The sequence below is a fragment of the Podarcis gaigeae genome (genome assembly GCF_964106915.1).
Source record: "Podarcis gaigeae genome assembly, chromosome: 15".
NCBI lineage: Eukaryota > Metazoa > Chordata > Lepidosauria > Squamata > Lacertidae > Podarcis > Podarcis gaigeae.
The window spans coordinates 41,464,297-41,486,512 of NC_139692.1; the positions used below are offsets into that span (position 1 = coordinate 41,464,297).

At 44.9% G+C, this 22,216-nt stretch overlaps 1 protein-coding gene and 1 long non-coding RNA gene across 2 annotated transcripts in view; both read right to left on the reverse strand.

The window, feature by feature from the left end:
• GDPD1 (glycerophosphodiester phosphodiesterase domain containing 1) overlaps nt 1-22,186 on the reverse strand; it is a 32,589-nt gene extending 10,403 nt beyond the window's left edge. The window contains exons 1-3 of the mRNA XM_083715262.1: nt 21,829-22,186; nt 10,348-10,390; nt 1,730-1,865 (exon numbers count right to left, since the gene is read on the reverse strand). Of these exons, the coding sequence (XP_083571388.1) occupies nt 1,730-1,865; nt 10,348-10,390; nt 21,829-21,964 (315 nt within the window). The 5' untranslated portion in view covers nt 21,965-22,186. The remainder of the gene's footprint in view (nt 1-1,729; nt 1,866-10,347; nt 10,391-21,828) is intronic.
• On the reverse strand, nt 6,589-8,753 carry LOC310832975. Its single transcript, XR_014558496.1, has 3 exons — nt 8,200-8,753; nt 6,906-7,946; nt 6,589-6,661 (listed from the first exon to the last, which is right to left on the reverse strand). It is a non-coding gene; the product is annotated as an uncharacterized lncRNA (long non-coding RNA).
• Nucleotides 22,187-22,216: the final 30 nt, after the last annotated feature.

Below are 22,216 nucleotides of genomic sequence, written 5' to 3' on the forward strand. Positions count from 1 at the left end.
TCTCTTGTGACAGAGCATTCCACCAGATAGGGGCCACAGCCGAAAAAGCCCTGGCTCTGGTTGAGGCCAACCTAACCTCCCTGTGGCCCGGGACCTCCAAGATGTTTTTGTTTGAAGATTGTAAGGTCCTCCGTGGGACATACCAGGAGAGGTGGTCCCGTAGGTACGAGGGTCCTTGGCCGTATAGGGCTTTAGAGGTTAAAACCAGCACCTTAAACCTGATCCTGTACCCCACCGGGAGCCAGTGCAGCTGGTATAGCACCGGGTGAATGTGATCCCGCGGCGAGGATGAGGGGGGAAATGTTATTAAACATACACAAACAAATTTGCCGAGGAAGATTAGGCTAGAAATTGACTTTTAAATAGAAGAACTAATCAGTTCAATACAGTGCTTTTTTCCTAGAGGGAGAGCATGGGGCCTTGCTCAGCTGAGTGCTGGAGCGCTCTGTGCCTCAGCTGATCAGCTTAAGAGGAAGCACAACAGAAAGATCCTGAAATAAGGAGACCACTGCAGAGCATCCAGGGAGGCAAGAAATACCAGTGTTACTGTTATGGAGCTCCAGAAAAACATACAATCCATTTTCACCACTGAAGGAATCCCACATTTGCTTTCCCATTAAATCAGGGGTAGGGAACCTTTCGTAGCCTGAGGGCCACATTTCCTTCAGGGAACCTTCCAAGGACCACATGCCAACTGGTGGTGCAGCCAGAGGCAAAAGTGAGCAGAGTAACTAACGCAGATCTTACTTTTGTACAGTAGGCTAGTTTTCTACGCACATTTTCACACACCCCTCTCTACGCTCCATCCAGAAAAGCAAGAGGTATGATAACATTAAAGGTAAAGGTAAAGGGACCCCTGACCATTAGGTCCAGTCATGACCGACTCTGGGGTTGTGGCGCTCATCTCGCTTTATTGGTCGAGGGAGCCGGCGTACAGCTTCCGGGTCATGTGGCCAGCAGGACTAAGCCGCTTCTGGTGAACCAGAGCAGCACACGGAAACGGTGTTTACCTTCCCACTGGAGCGGTACCTATTTATCTACTTGCACTTTGACGTGCTTTCGAACTGCTAGGTTGGCAGGAGCAGGGACCGAGCAACAGGAGCTCACCCTGTCACGGGGATTCGAACTGCTGACCTTCTGATCAGCAAGTCCTAGGCTCTGTGGTTTAACCCACAGCGCCACCCGCGTCCCTTAAGATCAACATTGCAGCCAGGCAAAAATATTTGAGGTGCAGAGCAAGGCCAGGGAAGGGGTATGGAGAGTTCAGAAGGCTAGACAGAGGGAGCTAGAGGGTCACATTTGACCCCTGGGCCAGAGGTTCCCCGCCACTGTGTTGTGTTTTATAATAGCAGAGCCTGATGTGAGTTTTTCAAATGGGTGTTTCCATTACCAGCCTTCTTAGCTACTTCAGCAAGCTGCAAACCTCAGCAGGGGAGATCTGCAGAACTGTGGATGTGACCTTCTGCACCATTTTTCTATATTTAGAATACTTAAGCACATTATTAACTGTTTTCTAAGCCTTACAGACAGCTTTCTAGACCTTTTGTACTATGAGTCCCATGATTTGTATGCAAACAGCATCTAGTTTGGCCGTCAATTCAGTAGCATATAAATCGTGTAAACAAACCAAACCTGGACTGCAGGGAGTTGGAGTCTGATGACCTATGGAGTGCACCCGGTTGGGAAATTAAGCGTTGGAGGAAAGAAGAGGGTGCTTATTTCAACTTACCGAGTATTCGAGGTCTGATATATTGACATCGACCCCGGTCGACCGTTTCAGATTCTCGTCATGAGACACGACGACTTGCTCATCCTTCGTCAGGTGGCAGTCAAGTTCCAGCATATCGGTCCCAACGTCAACTGCACTGAAGGCAGAAAGCAAACTTGAGTTTCTTTATTTTTGGGGGGGGGGGTGGCAGCATGGAGAGAAGTATCCCAAACCATAAAAAAATATGCAGCTTAGGTTTCAGCTGCACTGTATGTACATGTCATCTGCAGTTCTGAGGCAGAACAGAGCTCCAGCCAGACTGGAGCAGGAACCCTGAGGTCCCATTCAGGCCTGACAGGCAAGGGAGAAAGAGAAGATAAATATCTCCTTTCACTCCCCGCCCCCTTCTCTACGCTATATAGCTCTACAGTGGTGCCTCGCAAGACGAAATTAATCCGTTCCGTGAGGCTCTTCGTATAGCGGATTTTTCGTCTTGTGAAGCAAGCCCATTGACAGCTTAGCGGATTAGCGCTATTAGCGGTTTAGCGGCTTTTAGCGGATCAGCTGTTAAGCGGCTTATCAGCGGATCAGCTGATAAGCGGTTTAATGGCTTAGGAAAAGGGGGGGAAAGGGGGGGAAAACGCGCAGGAACTCGCAAGACATTTTGTCTTGCAAAGCAAGCCCATAGGGAAATTTGTTTTGCGAAGCGCCTCCAAAACGGAAAACCCTTTCGTCTAGCGCGTTTTCCGTCTTGCGAGGCGTTCGTCTTGTGGGGCACCACTGTACAATTCTTGCAGAGTACAATGCGAGCATTTTATTGCTATATACCGCACAAGTGATACCAGAGAGTGAAAATAATAATAATTATTATTATGAATAATTATGAATAATAATGAATAATAATTATTATTATGAATAATTATGAATAATAATAATAATTTTATTTATACCCCACCTTTCCCAGTTCAGAAAGCAGGGCTAACAACAAATTTAAAACACTTAATTGATGCAACAAAAAACAGCATAAAATACAGTATAAAACGTGAATAACAATAACTTCAGAATAACTTCAGAATTCAAAAATCAATTTAGGGGGGAAATCCATCCAAATGAGTCCTTTCCTTTCTCCTTATAAACCACAGTGCAGGGAGCTTTTCAGCCTCAAAATGTACAACCGCCGCAACTCTTAGGCCACCTGCACAAATTGAATGTTTAGATAGACACAGATGGGTGATTGATCGATTGATATTTGGACCCTACCCATCTGAATGGGTTACCCCAGCCACTCTGGGGGGCTTGCAACTTATATAAAACCATAATAAAACATAAACTATTTTAAAAACTTCCCTAAAGAGGGAAACTGCCTCAGTTCTCTAGACATTCGCATAACCCAGGGGTTGTCAGGGAAACACCCATGGGTGCAGTGCTGTCTGCTAAGCCTCCAAACCTCCCGCCCACTGCCCCCTCGCTCAGGATGTGGTGAGGGCCGCTACCTTTTCCTCCCTCAAAAAGTACATGGAGCTGAAAGAGGAGGCTGAAAGAGTGACGCTCTTTCCCACTTCCTCTCTCACCTCTATGTTCTTTTCCAGGGTCTGTTTAATTCCTCTGGATCTCACTTTTACCCAGATCCCTAGAGAAAGCAAAAGTGTGCATGGGCACATGCTTCCCTCATAGCAGGGGGCTGTCGCAGGGCTAGAGAAATAGCCAGAAGGGATGATGCTTAAAATTTCCAGATCTGGCTGAAAATGTCATGGAGCCCTGGCTTAGCACATGATGGGACATTTCTATCCAGGCTGCGGTACATCTTTCTGCCACCAGGGGCCACAGTAACCTAACTTTTTATCCATTATTCTCCAACAGTCCTGTGCATTAGAATTAGTATTTCTCTCTCTGTCCGTGGCCTGTGAATGATGCAGGATCTGCAATGCAGCGGGCTGCTGTTGTTTGAAACCAAAGATGCTCCTCCAGCTTCTCCTGAAGCCCTGCTGATTCTGCCACATTTTTTTTTAAATGGTTTCGGTGGGTGGATTTTAACATAATGACACACACTTTGATATTTCTGACAATTCTGAAAGGTAGAGAAAAGCAGAATGCAAAAGCTTTTTTTAAGCCTCCAGGAATATATATATATATATATATATATATAGTCACTGTGCCCCACTTCTTGACATTACAGTGGTACCTCAGGTTAAGAACTTAATTCGTTTTGGAGGTCAGTTTTTCACAGCCGTAGCGTGATTTCTGTTCTCATCCTGAAGCAAAGCTCTTAACCCGAGGTACGATTTCTGGGTTAGTGGAGTCTGTAACCTGAAGCGTCTGTAACCTGAAGCATCTGTAACCCGAGGTACCACTGTAGATTGCATGCTAGTGAAGGGGTGGGGGAAACTTTTTTTCACACCAGCCTCAGAATTAGTAGGCAAATGTGATGCACCAATAGCTACTGACCATTTACATACTGGTTCTCCAAGGACTTGAAACAAGGGTTCTGAATAGTTTATTTTCCACCTATAAATAAGGCATACAAGATGCCCTGCTTGGCATCAGTGATCAGGAGTGCTAGATCAAGGCTAAATCCTTCCTTGCTGGGTGACCCTAAGGCAGTCACACTATCTTCCCATTCAACCTAGCCTACCCCCACAGGGCTGCTGTGAGGATGTATGGGGATAAACCCCAAGCACGCCACTCTGAGCTGCTTAGAAGGCAGGATAAAAGTGCAAGAAGTAAGCTAAAAGGGTCAATGCGCTGGCTAGCTGGTTGAAATCAGACCCATACATGCTTGGTGTGATAGAGCTGCTTTTAAAAATGCTGACAAACCTTTCTTTTTTTAAAAAAAAATGCTGCTAAACCACTCTGGTAACCAGTGTGCTATGGTGAAGTGCCTGATAAGCATCAACAATACAATGTTCTACCCACGTCAGATAAAATATGCAACAGGGAAAACTTTGCACCCTGGAGTCTCACCTTCATTCGAGACACTGTGTTTGTGCAAAACATCCGACTGACCAATGTCTTCATTTCGTTTCCCACAGGCCCCAATAAAGGTACTAATGAGCTCCTGCCTCAGCACCGTAAAGGGAACACTGAAGCCACCCAGCCCAAGAAGAACGATAGCTCCCTTGACTGCCTTGGTTGAGTGCTTAATTAAACGAAGTTGTTGTGTAATGTTAAACTCTTGCATTCAGGGCCCAAACACAACACAATAAAGCTATGGAAGACTCTAAATGCTTATCTCGGCTGGTGGCTTCGCAGGGAGCATGTTCTGATTTGAGCGGGGCTGAAGAGCTACAAAAATTGCTTCTGTGCTGCGGAATCCCTAGAGGTAGAAAGTAATAAAGAATACTCTTCCCAGTTTCATCTATGAGGTTCAGGGACACAGATCCAGTGACAGCAACCTCTTTCTCCAAGGAAGAACAGACCCCAAAGAAAAGAAAGCACAGTTGCTATTGCATGTGAGAAAAGTCCACATGATAAAACCACAAAGAGCCTTGTGGCACCTTAAAGGCTAACAAATTTATTATGGCATAAACTTTTGCGGGCCCACAATCCATTGAGTGTAATTCTGAGTTGGCAAACCAGTGTGGTACAGTGGCTTGAGTGCTGGACTAGACCTGGGAGGCAAGGGCTGAAAATCCCCAATCTGCCACCAAACTCACTGGGTGACCTTGGGCCAGTCACTGCCTCTCGGCCTAACCTACCTCACAGGGTTGTTGTGGAGATTAAATGAGGGGGAGAAGCAGGTACGCCAGCTTGAGCTTTTGGGGGGAAAGGTGGCCTGCAATTAATACTACTAATACTAATAAATGGATATTGCAGGAAGAGGGGATTGTAGAGTTCAGAGGGAACTGAAATGTCAAAAAGAATAGCCAACAATTTACCAAAAGCAAGAGAGTTGCTAAGCAATTAGCAAGGCACATCCTGACACTTCATTATTTAAATAAAGCCAATCTTCACCACAATCTTTATGAAATCTGAAGAACCTTCTTTCAAAGTCTGCTTTAGCAGAGCTAAAGAAGAGAAGAGGGGAAACTTTGTTGTGTTAAAACCATCATGTTTAGCTGCCATGGAGATTAGAATTGCCTGTGGCCCTTTTCAACAGCCTTGTTCAAGCTAGGAAAATTCTAACAATGCCTAGCACTTTGGAAGAAAGCGTACAGTACTAGCTGTGATAATACTACTTACAAAGAAAGACTTAAAAAACCTGAATCAATTCCTGGGTTATAATCACAACTCCCTCACAAAGAATTGGGCATGTGTGGTTCCTTCTGGTTCCCCACTGAGAAATCTGTAGTAATTTGCCATTTTGCAAAGAGTAATTGGATACAGGGGAGGGGGAGGCAACTCCAACACGTTATTGATTCTGAAATTAATGCTGAAATCCACAGCCCACACATTTCAAGGTAGTCTTGAAGTAATACCTAGCAGCTTTAATGAATTTACTGGGGAGTGGGTAGGTTGCAAAACAGCCCTGGGACTTCTAGCAGTTAAGAGCGATGCATCTGAGCCATGAGGGATGACCAACAGGAATGTCAAGGATCCAGATGGCCCATAAGATATCCTGGACCTATTATGGGCCTTATAAACTAATACAGTCAAACCTTGGTTTTCGCATGTCTCGGCTGCCAAACATTTTTCATTTTTCCCTGCTGAACTTGCTGACAGCCCTTTGATCCTCGGATTTTGAACGTTTCGGAAGTCGAATGGGCTTCTGGAATGGATTATGTTCAAAACCAAGGTTCCACTATCCAAGGACACTGAATCTGACCTGGCAAAATATGGCAGTTGGTGCAAGTTTTTAAGCACTGGAGTTTATTTCATTTATCACATTTCCATCCTGCGTTTCCTCAAATGGTAAAGAACCCTGGATTTGCTTTTCAGGCCAAAGGGAGATGGCGTTTGTCCACAGACAGCTTTCCAGGTCATGTGGCCAGCATGACTAAACTACTACAGTGGTACCTCGGGTTACATACACTTCAGGTTACATACGCTTCAGGTTACACACTCCTCTAACCTAGAAATAGTGCTTCAGGTTAAGAACTTTGCTTCAGGATAAGAACAGAAATTGGGCTCTGGCGGCGCAGCGGCAGCAGGAAGCCCCATTAGCTAAAGTGGTGCTTCAGGTTAAGAACAGTTTCAGGTTAAGTACAGACCTCCGGAACGAATTAAGTACTTAACCCGAGGTACCAATGTACTGGCATACAGAGGACCGTGACGAGTCCCAGAGCTCGTATAAACACCATTTACCTTCCCGCTGCAGTGGTACCTATTTATCTACTTGCACTGGTATGCTTTCGAACTGCTAGGTTGGCAGAAGCTGGGACAGAGCAATGGGAGCTCACCCTGTAGTGCGGATTTGAACTGCTGACATTCTGATCGGCAAGCCCAAGAGGGGTTTAGACCACAGCGCCAACCACATCTCAATGAGTTCCAGGTGGAATATATACTCACCCTCTCCTATTCTCCTTACAACAAGCCTGTGAGGTAGGCTAGGCTGAGCTTGACTGACTGTCCCAAGGTCACCCACTGAGTGGGGACTTGAACCCTGGTCACCCAAGACTTAGTGCAGGACTCTAACCACTGCACCACACTGGACTGCCAACTCAGTGATTGTTGTTGCTGGCATCCATCTGTCTTGGGAGACAATGGAAGAGTGTGCCTTCAGGGGTGAAGTCAAACTGCTGGAGAGTTACAGCGCCTGCTGTGGCTGTAGAGACTGATAGGAGAGAGTTATGTTTAACTGCAGGTTTAACTGCATCCGGTTTTGCCGCTACAGGTGCACCATGGCAATTCAGGCTTACACTTAATGCATCTGCTGAAGGGGACTATGGCCCACTACAGCTTATGCCGCAATATATTTGCTAGCCTTCCAGCTGCCGCAAGACCCACTGCGGTTCCAAATGCTTGGTTTCAGTACACCTCTTTCACATGTGATAACTAAATGTGTTTGCTTTTCGTGGCATCTGTTCTTCTTGGCAAAAGGAGGTTATAGTCCCTGGAGACGTGCACCTGAGTCCCTGATCTGCATAGACGAATATTTTTTAATCACTTCGTACCTCTAGGGATTCCACATCACAGCGCCAGTTCTGCTGATTCTTCAGCCCTTGCTCAAATCAGGACACACACCACACTGATCTGCTGGCAGCAGTCTGTCCCCATCATCTGATTAGTATGTGCTATAGAACACATGCAGTCTGTGCGCCCTGTGTGTTTTGCATCTAAAAGCATTGGGATACAGTGGTACCTCGCAAGACAAATGCCTCGTAAGACGAAAAACACGCAAGACGAAAGGCTTTTTCGTTTTTTGAGTTGCTTCGCAAGACAATTTTCCCTATGGGCTTGCTTGGCAAGACGAAAACGTCTTGCGAGTTTGTTCTTTTTCTTACAACCGTTAATACCCAGGGAATCCGTGCTCTGCAAGACGAAAAAATCGCAAGACAAAACAATTCGCAGAACGAATTAATTTCGTCTTGCGAGGCATCACTGTATTAGGCAACCATTAGCCCAGTACTAGGGAGAGGGCTGGTTGCCACGCAGGTCTGACTCTGCCACAATCAAGCCTGCATGGATCACTTTCCCCTGTCCCAGACTGCAGCCACTTGTGGCACCTCTGTTGAAAGGCTGGGTGTCCTCTTACTAAAAGGTTCATTAATCCAGGGATATTGTCTATGAAATACAAGCTTTGACATTCATATCTTTAATTGCAGGTGCAGATATACACCCACCCACCCTGGATTTATTTTGTTTCAGAAACCAAAGCTCTCAGTGGCAAATAGGAAATACATTGACCTTTATTTCTCTGTGACCCTTGCAGCAGACTGTGAGGAACATCTGATAACTTTAGCCCACTGAACAGGTGCCTCTTCTCACTGCCCTCTGCTGTAGCTTTTTTCCAATGTGTATCCATGTGGCAAGGAGGCCCACGTAGGAAAGCTTTTAAAGAAAACAGCAAACCTCTGCACGGCATTCCCAGCCTCAAGGCCAAGAAGTAACACAAATGTAACTTTCACAACAGTGAAATCTAACTTTCACAACAGTGACCTTCTGTGTTCAGGGCTTCAGCTCTGTTGAAAAGCCGGCAACGGAAGGCAGTTTTATGTTTTGGTTTGAAGGAAACAGAAACTTTTCTCCTGGGTTCTACTCTCGAATTTGTTATTCTTAAGCAAGCAATCTTGGGCAAGCCACAACTTGCACACCTGTATTCCCTCCACCACGTATTACTTTCCAAAATATTAAGAGAAAATCCATTGGCTGGAGTTCAATTAATGTGTTCCGTCGATGCAAAGGTTCTTGTTTGTGCAACTGGTCTTCCTCTTTCCCTGCATGCCCTCTAAATCTGTTCTAGGGGTTCCTAGATTTACAGCTATTACTCTTTTTTTTGAGGGCCATCCCACTACAGATGGAAGCTGGCCAGGAAACCAAGAGAATCCTCACTCTCATCTGTTTTGCTTGTGGAAGGAAGGAGACACCTTGACAACACAGAGCCCATAAGACATCTGTCTGCCACTACAAAAGTGAAAAGATACTGTCAGGGAACTGCCATCGGAGCCAGAGGCGGAGGGAAGGCTCCAGAGCGATGCCGGAGAGGGTCCCAGCAGGGAGAGAGGCAGCCCATCTGCTGGGGAAGGAAATCAGCGTAACACCAGGGGTGAAGGGGGGCAGATGGGGGAATGGGAGAGGCGGCTCCAGGACTCTTCACCGGAGACCAGCGGGGAGAGCACGGGTCCTCCGCTGCCCACACCCTCCCTGTGCAGAAGACTTTCGCGCAGGGAGAGTAGGAGGAGACTTGGCGTCAAAGAACTTCTTTGCTGGAAGAAGTTCAAGAAACGCCCACTGACGGATTCTGGCAGTGACTGAGACAGCCACGAGTGCAAGGCTGTCCAGAGAGAAAGGGTTCAACCAGGCAACCTAGCCAGGAGTGGCGGCAACTTACGCACGAGCAACCCCCTAGAACCATTACAGATACTTTGGAAGGTAGGTGGGGAGTTGAAGGGAGAAGCTTCTCCTCCAGCTTAAACCTGCCTCCCTGACCTGGAAAAGCCAACCCCACGTGCTGGATGGCTTCCTTTCTCAAGAGAAGTTAATAGAAGGGAGGATGACATTATGTCCTCTGCAAACAGCAGCTCTTGTTTACACATGAAAGGAAACGCTAAAGTATTTCAGACACACAGATCCTTCAAAGGAAACCGAATGCATGCAGGGAATGTGGAATGCCACCTGCAGGAAATGAGGAATGCCACCCACATCTCTGTAGCTCAGGGAAAGGTCAAATGAATAAGCCAATTGCCTAACCTGAACATTTTTACTGAGATAATTTATAAGCAAGACAAAAGCCTCAGGGGGTCTCTGTTGATTAGCTCTCAAACACTGGAACAGATTGGACTGAAGCTAATCCAAGTGCTATTGTCCAAGAACAACTGGCTGTGTAAGCAGGTCATAAAATCATAGAACTGTAGAGATGGAAGAGACCCAAAGGTCATGTAGTCCAACCCTGTGCAATGCAGGAACCCTGCCCACAGCCATCCCTGGGTGGACTCAAGCCACCAATGTTCTGGTTAACAGCCAGGCCCACTGTGCCACTAGAGATGCACATGTGCCAACTGTCTGTGTAAGCAAATACTGATGATAAAAATCGTGATACTCACTGGCGAAAGGCTGCCATGGTGTTTTCCAGATTCTCTCCAGCCCCTGTAGGGAAAAAACAGCATTTTAAAGGAAATGGCAACCACTTGGCTTATAATCATGGCTGCATGTTTTAAGAGCTGCAAGAGAGCTAGGTGAATTTTGTGAATTCAGAAACTACTAAACAGGACCTCTTTGCACCTGTTTTGAAGATGCTCCTGTTTTAGTGGCTGGATTGTTTCATTGTGCATTTTGAGGTTTGTACTGAATGGATGTTTATATTTTAATATTAGTGGAACAATTCTTCATATTTTGCAAACCACAGAAAGCCTATTTTGGCATCAAGTGGCATATAAAATAATAAAATAATATTTTAAAGGCATTTCATGAATTTTATGGTTTGCTTGGCTCACAAAAAGGGAGAATAGTGCCTAGTTTCGCCTCAAAGGCGAATATATATATATATATATATATATATATTTGCTTTCGTAGATTTTCACGGGTACAGGAATGCAGGTTTTGGTGTCCTCGGGTGTCTTCCCGTGTAAAAGTTGGGGTGTCTAGGCGACGTTTCGACGAGGTCTCACTCGTCATCTTCAGGCTGGTGCTTTCGGCTTCTTGTTACTGGAACAGAGCGGGATCTCAATGTTTGAGTTCCTATAAATACTGTAGAGGGGGTGTGGTGTCTAGCCTCCAATGTTCTGGGCAGAGAGGAAGTTCCCAGGCTAGTGTGCCTTTTCTTCTTTTGTTCCTTAATTACTTGAGAGATACCTTGAGTGATTTCTTGAGTGATATCCTGAGTACCACTTAGGTGGGTCATTAGGTGTGGATTAGTTGCTAAAGTCTTTGTGTCTTGACCTCTTGAACTTTGTGAAGAGTTTTCCTGAGAAGATGGCTGTATTGCACTTAGTTGTGCTTTGGCTTGGCTTCGTGTATAGGGGCGAGCTGTGGTTTTGTGGCTTGTGTCAGCCAGATCTGTGTAGGGATCTGCTGCACCCCCCTGCAATCCCTACACAGATCTGGCTGACACAAGCCACAAAACCACAGCTCGCCCCTATACACGAAGCCAAGCCAAAGCACAACTAAGTGCAATACAGCCATCTTCTCAGGAAAACTCTTCACAAAGTTCAAGAGGTCAAGACACAAAGACTTTAGCAACTAATCCACACCTAATGACCCACCTAAGTGGTACTCAGGATATCACTCAAGAAATCACTCAAGGTATCTCTCAAGTAATTAAGGAACAAAAGAAGAAAAGGCACACTAGCCTGGGAACTTCCTCTCTGCCCAGAACATTGGAGGCTAGACACCACACCCCCTCTACAGTATTTATAGGAACTCAAACATTGAGATCCCGCTCTGTTCCAGTAACAAGAAGCCGAAAGCACCAGCCTGAAGATGACGAGTGAGACCTCGTCGAAACGTCGCCTAGACACCCCAACTTTTACACGGGAAGACACCCGAGGACACCAAAACCTGCATATATATATATATATATATATATACACACATACATACAGGGATGCATAACACAGACTTAAAACCAGTGACAGAAATGGCGCAAGTTTGAGAAAGCTGCTTCCATCTGCCATTGCTAAATGGATTTAATGCTATCAAAACTGGCCAGACATCTAAGTAGCACTTGCAACAAACTCAATCGCCTATACTACTCTGCTCCAACAAACAGTTCTTTGTCTTTCCTTCTTTATCCTTAAGGACCCAGTTTCACTGCACAGCAAGTGCCAAGTTGAGAGGCATGAGTCTGACACAGATTCTTGCCAAGGACTGCAGTAAGTGAGTGAATGTGGGTGCAAAACTGTGTGGGGTCAATGCCAGTTTAAAGCCACTTAATATGCACTCCATGCAGCAACTCAGAACTCTTACCTCCAACATCTTGAACGTACAATGTTTGTTAATACAACATACAGCTGTGCACCAGCTGTTTTCAATAGAGATCCTAGACAAAATGTATTGTGCGCGAAACTGTCTGCAAACAGACACTGCAATGGGTTAAGGAACAGGCTTTAGCACACATTTGCCATCCCATCCTTCCTCTTCCTCTCTCAAAAAGTCTAATCTACTGAGATATCTTCTGGCATATGTGTCAAGCATAACCACTCTTCAGAGGCACTTGAAAAGTGAAAAAAGTACAATTTAACCATGGTCCCCTAACATTTAGAACTGTAAGGAGATTCAAAGATTATTTACCTTCACCCACTCACTAACGCATATGCTCACTGCCCTTCCTCCTTAAGGCTACAGTTCATAGGTCACGCTCAGCTTAAACATACCAAACGCCTGTTAAATCAGGAAGCAAGTGCATCAGCTCCACCTCCTCAACAGAGAAAGAGAAATTATAAGCTACGAACTCTGATGTTACCAGGCAAGTTCTGCAAGGAAACCCCATTGTAACAATCCCTGTTCTCATTCTTTAAACACTGGTGGCTGGTACCCATTGGGAACAGCAGGGTGGAAGGTAGGGAGCCCCATATTAAGTGGCCAATTCTGGGTTTGCCACCTTCCTTCTTCCTGCTGATTCTATAAAGGCAGAACAGGGCGAGGAAGAGGAAGTCTGGGCTCATTAACAGGAAAGGAATAAGCCAGGTACCTCTCCGTCACGCCTAGGTACAGATCCACACTTGCTGAATGACAGCCCGCCACATAGATGTGAAAAGCTTTAGAGAACAAAAGATGACAATCACACCTGACATGATGTACTGCTTGTAATTCTAAAACCTTTCTATTATTAGACTGAAAGTTGTACAGACTAAGACTTCAGACCATCCAAGGTGGGATGGCAGGGTGGAGAGACATAAGGAAGGTGTACACAACATGATGCCCTTCCAAATGTTGTGGACAACAACTCCCATAATCCCTGACCACTGGCCATGCCGCCTGGGGCTTATGGGAGTTCAAGTCCAAAGCATGTGGAGGGCACCATGCTGACTGTCCTTGGTATATAGCATGGGGACAATTTTGTTGGACAGGGGAAGTATGGATCACAGATAGGTGCATAAAAGGAAGATTATACCGCAAAATTATTTGAATGTGCATATACCTGTTTGGTATATGTAGCTAATTAAATTTTATAAGCTGCCTTTGGAGGGTTTTGCTCTGAAAGGCCAGATATAAATATCTTAAATAAAAATGAATGGATTTGATGAAATGCACTCTAATCCACCTGGGTTGGGGGGGATCTGTGTCTTCAATGCACCATCAAGGTTTCTGCTGCAACATATTAGCATGGCCACCTGCCCACTTAGTTGTTCATCTAATTACTATATTAACACATCTTGTTAAGTGGCTCACACATAAATATCACCACACTCAACTTCTACGGAACAGTCATGTTTCCCCCTTACTAATTACTATTTCTACCTCACACAGTGCAATGGAGGAATTAGCAAAATTACAATGGAAAAATAAACAGAAGACTCTAAATACTTGATTGTGTAGTTATGTTTTCAGCTATATGATCTGAGCACCAGAATTAAGCAACCATTGACTCTGAGATCTGATCAACATTAAAGCCCTTGGTTGGGTGTGGAGTGAGGCAAACTTCTCTCTAATTGAAATATGGAAATCTTTACTAGAAGAGGTAATGATTGCTTCTGCCTTAGATGGCTTTTTAAAAGTGTTAGTCAAACTAGTACATCATAAAGCCTCCATATTCAGAGACATTATTCCTCCAGTTTTCAGATGATGAGGGCAAGCAATAAGTGATTGTAGTCAACCACTTTTGGAAACAGAAAGTTGGACTACAAAACAGCTGGACAAAACATGTACCAACTGCCCAATGTACTTTTGCAAGGTAAGAGACACAACTTAGCACAGTACTTCATCTATGAGATCAGTCTCCCGCAACCTTTTGTGTTCCATATGTTGTTGAACTACAGCTCCCACCATGGAGGGCTCCTCTTGGGCCTGGTTTGGAAGTTCCAGCTGGTGAAGAATTTGGGATACCAGGCTGCTATTTGGCTGAAAACATGTGACACCCTTGTTAAAGCATCTGCCCTGTCTGTCTGTCTGCTACCAAGCCAGGCTCAAGGTCTTTGTATTAAAGTCCTGAACAACTTAGGTTCAGGGTACCTCAGGGGTTGGCTGAACCCCTAAAATCCCAGCTTGATCACTGAGATAATCAGTTGAGTTGGAAAGGCTCAATTGATACCTACAAGTACAGTGGTACCTCGGGTTACAAACACCTCGGGTTACAAACACTTTGGGTTACAGACTCCGCTAACCCGGAAGTAGTACCTGGGGTTAAGAACTTTACCTCAGGATGAGAACAGAAATCGCGTGGTGGCGGCACAGCGGCAGCGGGAGGCCCCATTAGCTAAAGTGGTACCTCAGGTTAAGAACAGTTTCAGGTTAATAATGGACCTCTGGAACAAATTAAGTTTGTAACCAAAGGTACGACTGTACCAGAGTCCTTAGTATCATCGGTCCACTGTTGTGGAATACTTTGCCAACAGAGATTCAGCAGGCATTGTGTCTGCTTTCCAACACCTGCTGCAAACTTTTCTAATGCATGCATCAGGCTTACACAGGCAATTAAGAGAACTGTACATCTTTCCATATTAGTTGGCTGGTTTTTGATTTTAACATTTCCCACGTTTTTTTACTGTGTGGTTTTAGCAAACTACTCTCGATTTTATTTTATCAATAGTGGTATATCATTATTTTCAGAAAGAAAGAAAATCTCCCCTGACCGTTGGCCATGCAAAGTGAGGCTGATATGAAGGGACAGAGGTTGGGGAAGGATGCAATAAAGGAACCATTATAACCACATTGTACAAGGCTGATTATACATACTAGTACATATTCAGAGAAGATTGCAATTCTCTACATGCCCACCCTAGTTCTACCTGCAGGGCTCAGTAGTAAGCAATAAGAAAAATCACTTTCTCCCAGAAACCCAGAGAATCCTGTGCCAGTCGGTGTGTGTGTGTGTGTTTGTGTGAAACTGGGCTAGGTGGAAAAGAAGCACGAGGCAGATTCTTTTACAGTTCATGGTTTCTTAGGTTCTTAGCAGTGTCTCTTAAGTCACTTTGTCACATTAGCCCTTTGTAAGAAATAAAAAGCACATGTTTGGGGAACAAACATGCACAAAGTTGGCTTTTTATTTCCACATGTCAGAGAACTGAGTTGCATCAGCCAGCTGAGGATGGAACCTGGAATCCCACATTACAGAGTGAGTTTAAGTCAGAGGACCAGCCCAGCTTGCAGAAGATTCAGGTGCATTAGTGCCTGATCTTCTTACCTCTATGTAATTTAACTCTGATGAAATGTGACCTAGATAAGTGCCAGACACTCTCAAGGCAAGCCTATATCGCTTTGTTATCGTGGGACAGAAGGTCTTTAGAAATGGTTCCCTAGAAGGGGAAATGTAAAAGAATGACTATACCACAATGTGCGCCACATGGGAGCAAATCCTACGCAAGTCAATGAAAGTGTGCAATGAGTGGTTTTAGATCTGATCTAATTTCAACTTGGCATCTTAAACTAACTCTTAACAACCCAATGTGGAAGAGAGCCATCACTACTTATCTATGACCTGTATCTTGAGCAAATGGAGCAGCCTTACGGTTCAACATGAACAGGGGCCAAAGAGCTTACTGTATCCACCACTTGAAAACACAGATGCATGTAGATGCCCAATAGGGCTAATATAGTTGGTTGCCAGTTCAAGGCCCAATCCAGGCCCAATCCAAGGTGCTCACATTAGTGTTCATTAGGCCCCAAATATTTGAAAGACTGCCTCTTTCCCTACAGACCCTCTTGGATGTTAACATCAGCAGATCTTGGACGTTCAATCGCCCTCAGAAGTTTGGAATGGTGGTGGCCCAGAAAGGCAACTCCTACATTGTGGAATTCTTACCCACAGAGGTGCGCCTGACACTTTCATTATACAGTTTCTGCTGTATTCTGAAAACACACTTCTTTACATTCGCCTTTGACATCTAAGATATATATTTTTGGTACCCAACCTATGCCTGTTAAGTGCAATTTGTTTTAAAGTCTTTTTAATTTTATATATTACTGACTTTTTTATCACTTGTAACCTGCCGTGGGTCCTGATAGTAAAAAGGCAGGTAAAACATCAAATAAATATTACAGCAATAACAATAAGAATAAAACCATTCCTGATTAAACAAGCCCACTTTTCAACAGGCCAAACAAAGGCCTCATATTTGCATGTTTGGCAGCTCTGGTACTGAACTTCTGCAAGCATCGTTCATTCAAATCTACTCAGTAGAAAGCATATTGTGTAGCACAAGTAAAAAAAGAAAGCTCATCCACTCAGGGATGGGAGATTCAGGGCTCTGGAATAAGAGTATCTGAGAGCTCAGTTACTCATCTTCCAGAACAAGCAGTTTCTTAATGCAGGTCTGTCTACTAATAATAGATGAGGAAGTTCTATGAAGGCTTGTAAACTGAGACAACTTGAAGCATTCATGTTGATGCTCAGGATGAGGCAGAGTTTGATTTCTGAATTAGATGGGAGGCAGCAAACAAGGTGGCTTTTATATGGCAGGTAACAGTACAGCCAGCAGCTAGAAAGATTAAAAGGCCTTAAAACAAGGCACATCACATTCATCAGGACAGAAGGCATTGACCCAACACCAATAAGAAAGCCTCCCTTTTCTCCCTGCCCCTGTGAAGAACCACTATCCCTGCCCAGAGAGCATTAAAAATCTAAATAATGGAAGACAAAAACGAAAGGAGAGATTACAGCTTGATGGAGGAGCAGAGGTGAGGAAAGGGTCAATTCTTCTGTGATTACAACCAGCAAATGAACACAAGGATGCAACAGAGAAAGAGAGAGTCTTAACCTGTTGAGTTCTAGTTATATTCCAGGTCTAGGGGATGCATAGGTAAAAGGTAAGGGGACCCCTGAACATTAGGTCCAGTCGTGGCCGACTCTGGGGTTGCGGCGCTCATCTCGCTTTACTGGCCAAGGGAGCCGGTGTACAGCTTCCAGGTCACGTGGCCAGCATGACTGAGCTGCTTCTGGCGAGCCAGAGCAGCGCACGGAAATGCCATTTACCTTCCTGCCGGAGCAGTACCTATTTATCTACTTGCACTTTGACGTGCTTTCGAACTGCTAGGTTGGCAGGAGCAGGGACCAAGCAATGGGAGCTCACCCCATCGCAGGGATTCGAACCGCCGGCCTTCTGATCAGCAAGTCCTAGGCTCTGTGGTTTAACCCACAGCGCCACCCACGTCCCTTAGGGGATGCATGGAAGGCAGCAAATGGAAGTAGTATAAGCAGATGAATGGAGCAAGGAAAAGGTGACAAGGATCTTGTCATCCAGATGCCTAAATTCTTTTGATGGAGCTGAAAAACCCTGATCATCCTTGCACACAGCTGTACTCAAACATCTGTACTTAAAGCTAATTCCAGAAAACAGCCTTGGTCTAGCCAGCCTCTTCAGGGACAATACAAGAACCAGTTCAAACAAGGCAAGTATCCCACTTCAACTGAAGGTCCCAACTTTGTTTGGTCACACATCTTACTTTTGCACAATAGGAGTGGAAGGCATTAGCTTTGCAGTATAATCTTCATGGAATGCGCTGATGGAGGTTTACTCTTGGGAAGCTTCATCACGCAGAAAGCAGCCTCAGTTCAGAGTGCAAGGCAGGTATTAACAGCTCAGGACTGGACTGCAGGTTCTGTGACTGCTTATATGCCCTCATCCATTCATTTAAAAGCTTCTGGATTAGAAGCATAGAACTGTAGCATTGGAAGGAACTCTGAGGGTCATCTAATCCAACTCCACTAGGTATCTCCACTAGATCACACATGAATTCAACCTCTGCTTTAAAACCTTCAAGGAAGGAGAGTCCACCCCTCTTGTAGGAGTCTGTTCCACTGTCAATAAATTCTTCCTGGTGTTTAGTCGGTATCTCTTTTCTTGTAACATGAATCCATTGGTTTGGGTCCTACCCTCCAGAGCAGAAGAAAACAAGTTTGATCCACCTTCCATGTGATAGCCCCTTAAGATATTTGAAGATGGCTATCATATCTCAGTGTCCTCTTTACCAAACATACCCAGTTCCATCAACCATTCCTCATAAGTCTTCGTTTCCAGACCCATTATTATCATGGACACCCTCCCCTGCAGACATTCCAGATTGTAAATGTCCTTATTAAATTGTAGTGCCTAGAATTCGACAGACTCCAAGGCAGAATGGACCAAGGCAGAACAGAACAGCACTAGTATGATGGGGACACCATACTTCTGCTGATGCAGCCTAAAATAGCATTAGCTTTTTTTTTGCTGCTGCATCACTCTGCTAACTTGTGTTCAGCTTGTGGTCTATTATGACCCCTAGATCCTGTTCACAGGTGTCCCCCATCTTATATTTGCACAGCTTCTTATTCCTTCCTAAGTGTAGAACCTTACATTTGTCCCTGCTGAAATTCATTTTGTTAGTTTGGGTATGCCACACACTGAGAACCACTGAACTTTTTGTTGTTCTCCCACACCCCTCTCAAAGATGGAAACAACATTTGTCCGCCTCCAGTCTGCAGGGACTTCACCTGCTCTCCAAGAGTTCACAAAGTTTATAAACAGATGCTCTGAGATGATATCTGCAAGCTCCTTTAGTACCCTTGGGTGCAGCTCATCAGGTCCTGGAGATGTGAGTTCATTTAAAGCAGCTAGGTGTTCCCTTTCCTATCTTGGGCCTAATCTCCCTCCTTGCATGATTTATTGTGTTATTTATTGTGTTGCATGATTTACCAGGTTATGCACCACTTTCCTTTTGGATGAAGACAGAAGCAAAGTAGGTATTGTGCAGTTCCGCCTTCTCTCTGTCACCCAATAGCACAGGCTAAACAGATTAGAAAGTGAGTCAAGTGAAATCCCTTGAGGAAAGATGACATTTTACCAGTAATTGCCATTGGCTGCTGAAATGACCTAGCTGAGCAATTACTAAGATAAAGTGTAGGGTTGTGAAATATACCATTAAAGGATTCAGAAACCCCTCTTGCAAAAAAGGAGCATGATGAGCACTTTACCTCCTACCTCTACTGTGAGAACAAGATGCTGAGCTAGATGGGCTCACTCTGGCCTGATCCAAGAGGCTCTTCTTATGTTCTTCTTATTTATTATAATGCTAATGAACACATAGGTGCTGGTACCTCTTACCTTTTTATTACTTCCTTTTCAGCACGCGTAGTTGACATTCAACTCTAAGGAAGCAGGTATCAAATGGTGAGAGGTAACAGATTTGGGATGGGGAGGATAGACCTTCCTATCATAAAAGGGTAGGGAAGAACTACGGCGAGATGTGTGCTCACAAAGTTACAAAGCGTCCAACACAATTTAAGCACAGGTTGCTCAATAAAGGTCTGGCATGCATATGGTATGTATTGTTGTGTTTTTATACTGTAAACCTGTAAACCCTGTGATCCTCGGACGAAAGGCAGTATAGAAACATTGTTAATAATAGTAATAATAATAATACCTCCCAAAAAGACAGGCACGGGATTATGCTTCATTGATTTTTTTTCAAGCCCTATCTCCATATGAACTTGGGACAGACCCAATTAAAAGACTGCTTTTAAAACAAAACAAGATTTAAAAACATGCTGTCCATTAGCTGCCCTGAAACCCACCTACTCCCAGCTTAACCCTGACCCTGCTGCCCTCTCAGGGCTGCAGCCTGTCTAAACAAGACAGATTTTGCAACATCTCTAAAAAAGAGAATATTCTGAAATTGCCTATTTAAAGTTTAACAGATGGCTGACAAGATAACAGGGCATAGGGAGGGGGATGTACAAAAAAGGAATTCAGAAGAATGCAAAAAGGTGGAAGGAGTTGAAGTTTAGGAAGCAGACAAGTTGCAGAAGGGGGAGGGAGAGGTTGGAAAATCTAAATGATACTTCTGAAATCCGAAGCAGAGAAGTGTCTGACAAAAGGGAGGGCTTGGGGAGGACGAAAGGGGAGGAAGAATGAAAGGGATACTGGAGGGGAGGACTGCATAAAGGAGTGTGTGTGGGAACTTTAGAAAACAAAGCTGGCCAGATTTGGGGGATGTTGGAAAAGGCATATCCTCTCTATAAAGAGGATAGGGAGAGAGAGGAAAGCAAACTTGCCATTGTGTGGAGGGGGTGAGAAGCAGCCCTGAGAGAGAGGATGATGAAAAATAACAGTGTAACATACAAAAACAGAATAGAATCTCCATTTCAACATTCGGACATTATCATCACAGTAAAATTTGCTTGCTGATGTCTGAAGAAGTGTTTTATTTTTTTTTGGGGGGAGAGGCTAGGCACGAAAGAAAGGTAGCAATCTCCACCCCTTTTCTTAGGGGCGGGGGAGCAAGGAGGGGGCACAGATTTCAAGGTCAGCTTTTTTGAGAGAGGAAGAGAGTGAGCGAGCAAGGCAGCATCACCGCCAATGTTCTCCCTTTCTTCTCTTTAAATTTCCGCTGAAGTCCCTAGGACAATCAATTGCTTCACCCGGAGATTTTCAGGGGCTGGGGTGGGGGTGTAACCTTGTACATATACACATTTTTCATCACCCCCAATGGGGGAGGGCAAGTGGGTCTTCTCTCTCCTCTACCATAAACCCCCCATTCAGTTCCTGCCCAAGAAGACTGTATTATTTTTCTATGACAATCTGTTGCCCCTATAGTTCTTTGTAGCCCCCCTTCAACCCCTCCTCAGAAGATTTATCTCCATTTGTTGCCCCCCGAATATTTTCTTCCAACTTGTCACCCCCAAAATGCTCTACATTCCCAGTAATAGTTTTCTCTCCAGTTTTTACCTCCCCACAAAATATCTGTCCCCCACCCAAAAATCTGCACTTCCCCAAGAACATTCATTACCAATATTATATTGTTGAATGTATACAGCTTCCCTCCCATCAATAAATAGCCATTCGGACACTTATATTTGGACAAATCTCCCTCCCTCACAAAATTACCATTATTATATTATTAAATTCATACAGCTTCCCTCTCATATTCCCGGGGTGACTGACAAATAACATTAAAAACAGTGCATTCAATAATTACAAATAAATAATATGTTAGGACACCCCGCCCCCCCCCCGTTTATATGATTTTGCATTTTTTCTATATTGTTTTTTCTCTGTTTATTTTATCAGTTTGTTCCCTGCTCTGGGATTGAAAATGTCTAGTTAAGAGACGGATATAAATACTGCGGCTAATATTATTAGTAAGGCAAGACCCCCTCCCCCAATTACCATTATTGTATGATTCAATTTGTAACAGCTTCCCTCCCATATTCTTCGGGATAGCCTCAATATTTAAAAAAACCCGTATTTAATAATTACAAATGTTAAGGTGGGCAACACCCGGCCAAAAAATCCTCTCCACCAAAGAACACCCCGCTTTTCTCTCTCTCGATTGCTACGCTCACCCCCCAAAATAAAGCTGCGCCCCTTCACAAAAGAAAAAAATCCTGCCTCTCGATTTGACTATACATATGCATATACACGAATACAACGACGCCCAGCGGCCGCCCTCACCGCCGCGGTGGGAGATGTGCCGGCATCGGAAGCGGTGGCGCTTGGGTCGGTGGAGCAAGCCCGGGTACTTCAGCAGCAGCACCGAGGTGAAGAGGTAGCCGCCCAGCGTGGAGAGGAGGTAGAAGACGACCGACATGGCCGCTCCTCCTCAGGCGGCCGAGGAGGAATGGAAGACGGCAGGCGCCGAGAGCTGCAGAAACGCAGCCCCGCTCGCCTAGTACCGCCCGCTCCCTCCTGAGCGGGGGTCTGAGGCGACCGGCCACCGCTCCCTTGTCTTTTCTCCGGACCGCCAGGGAGCTCCGCCCACTCCGGCAGCGCATGCGCCAGTCCCAGTTGCGGTTGGTGGGGGGTGATGATGATGATGATGATAAGGATAACGGTGAGGGAG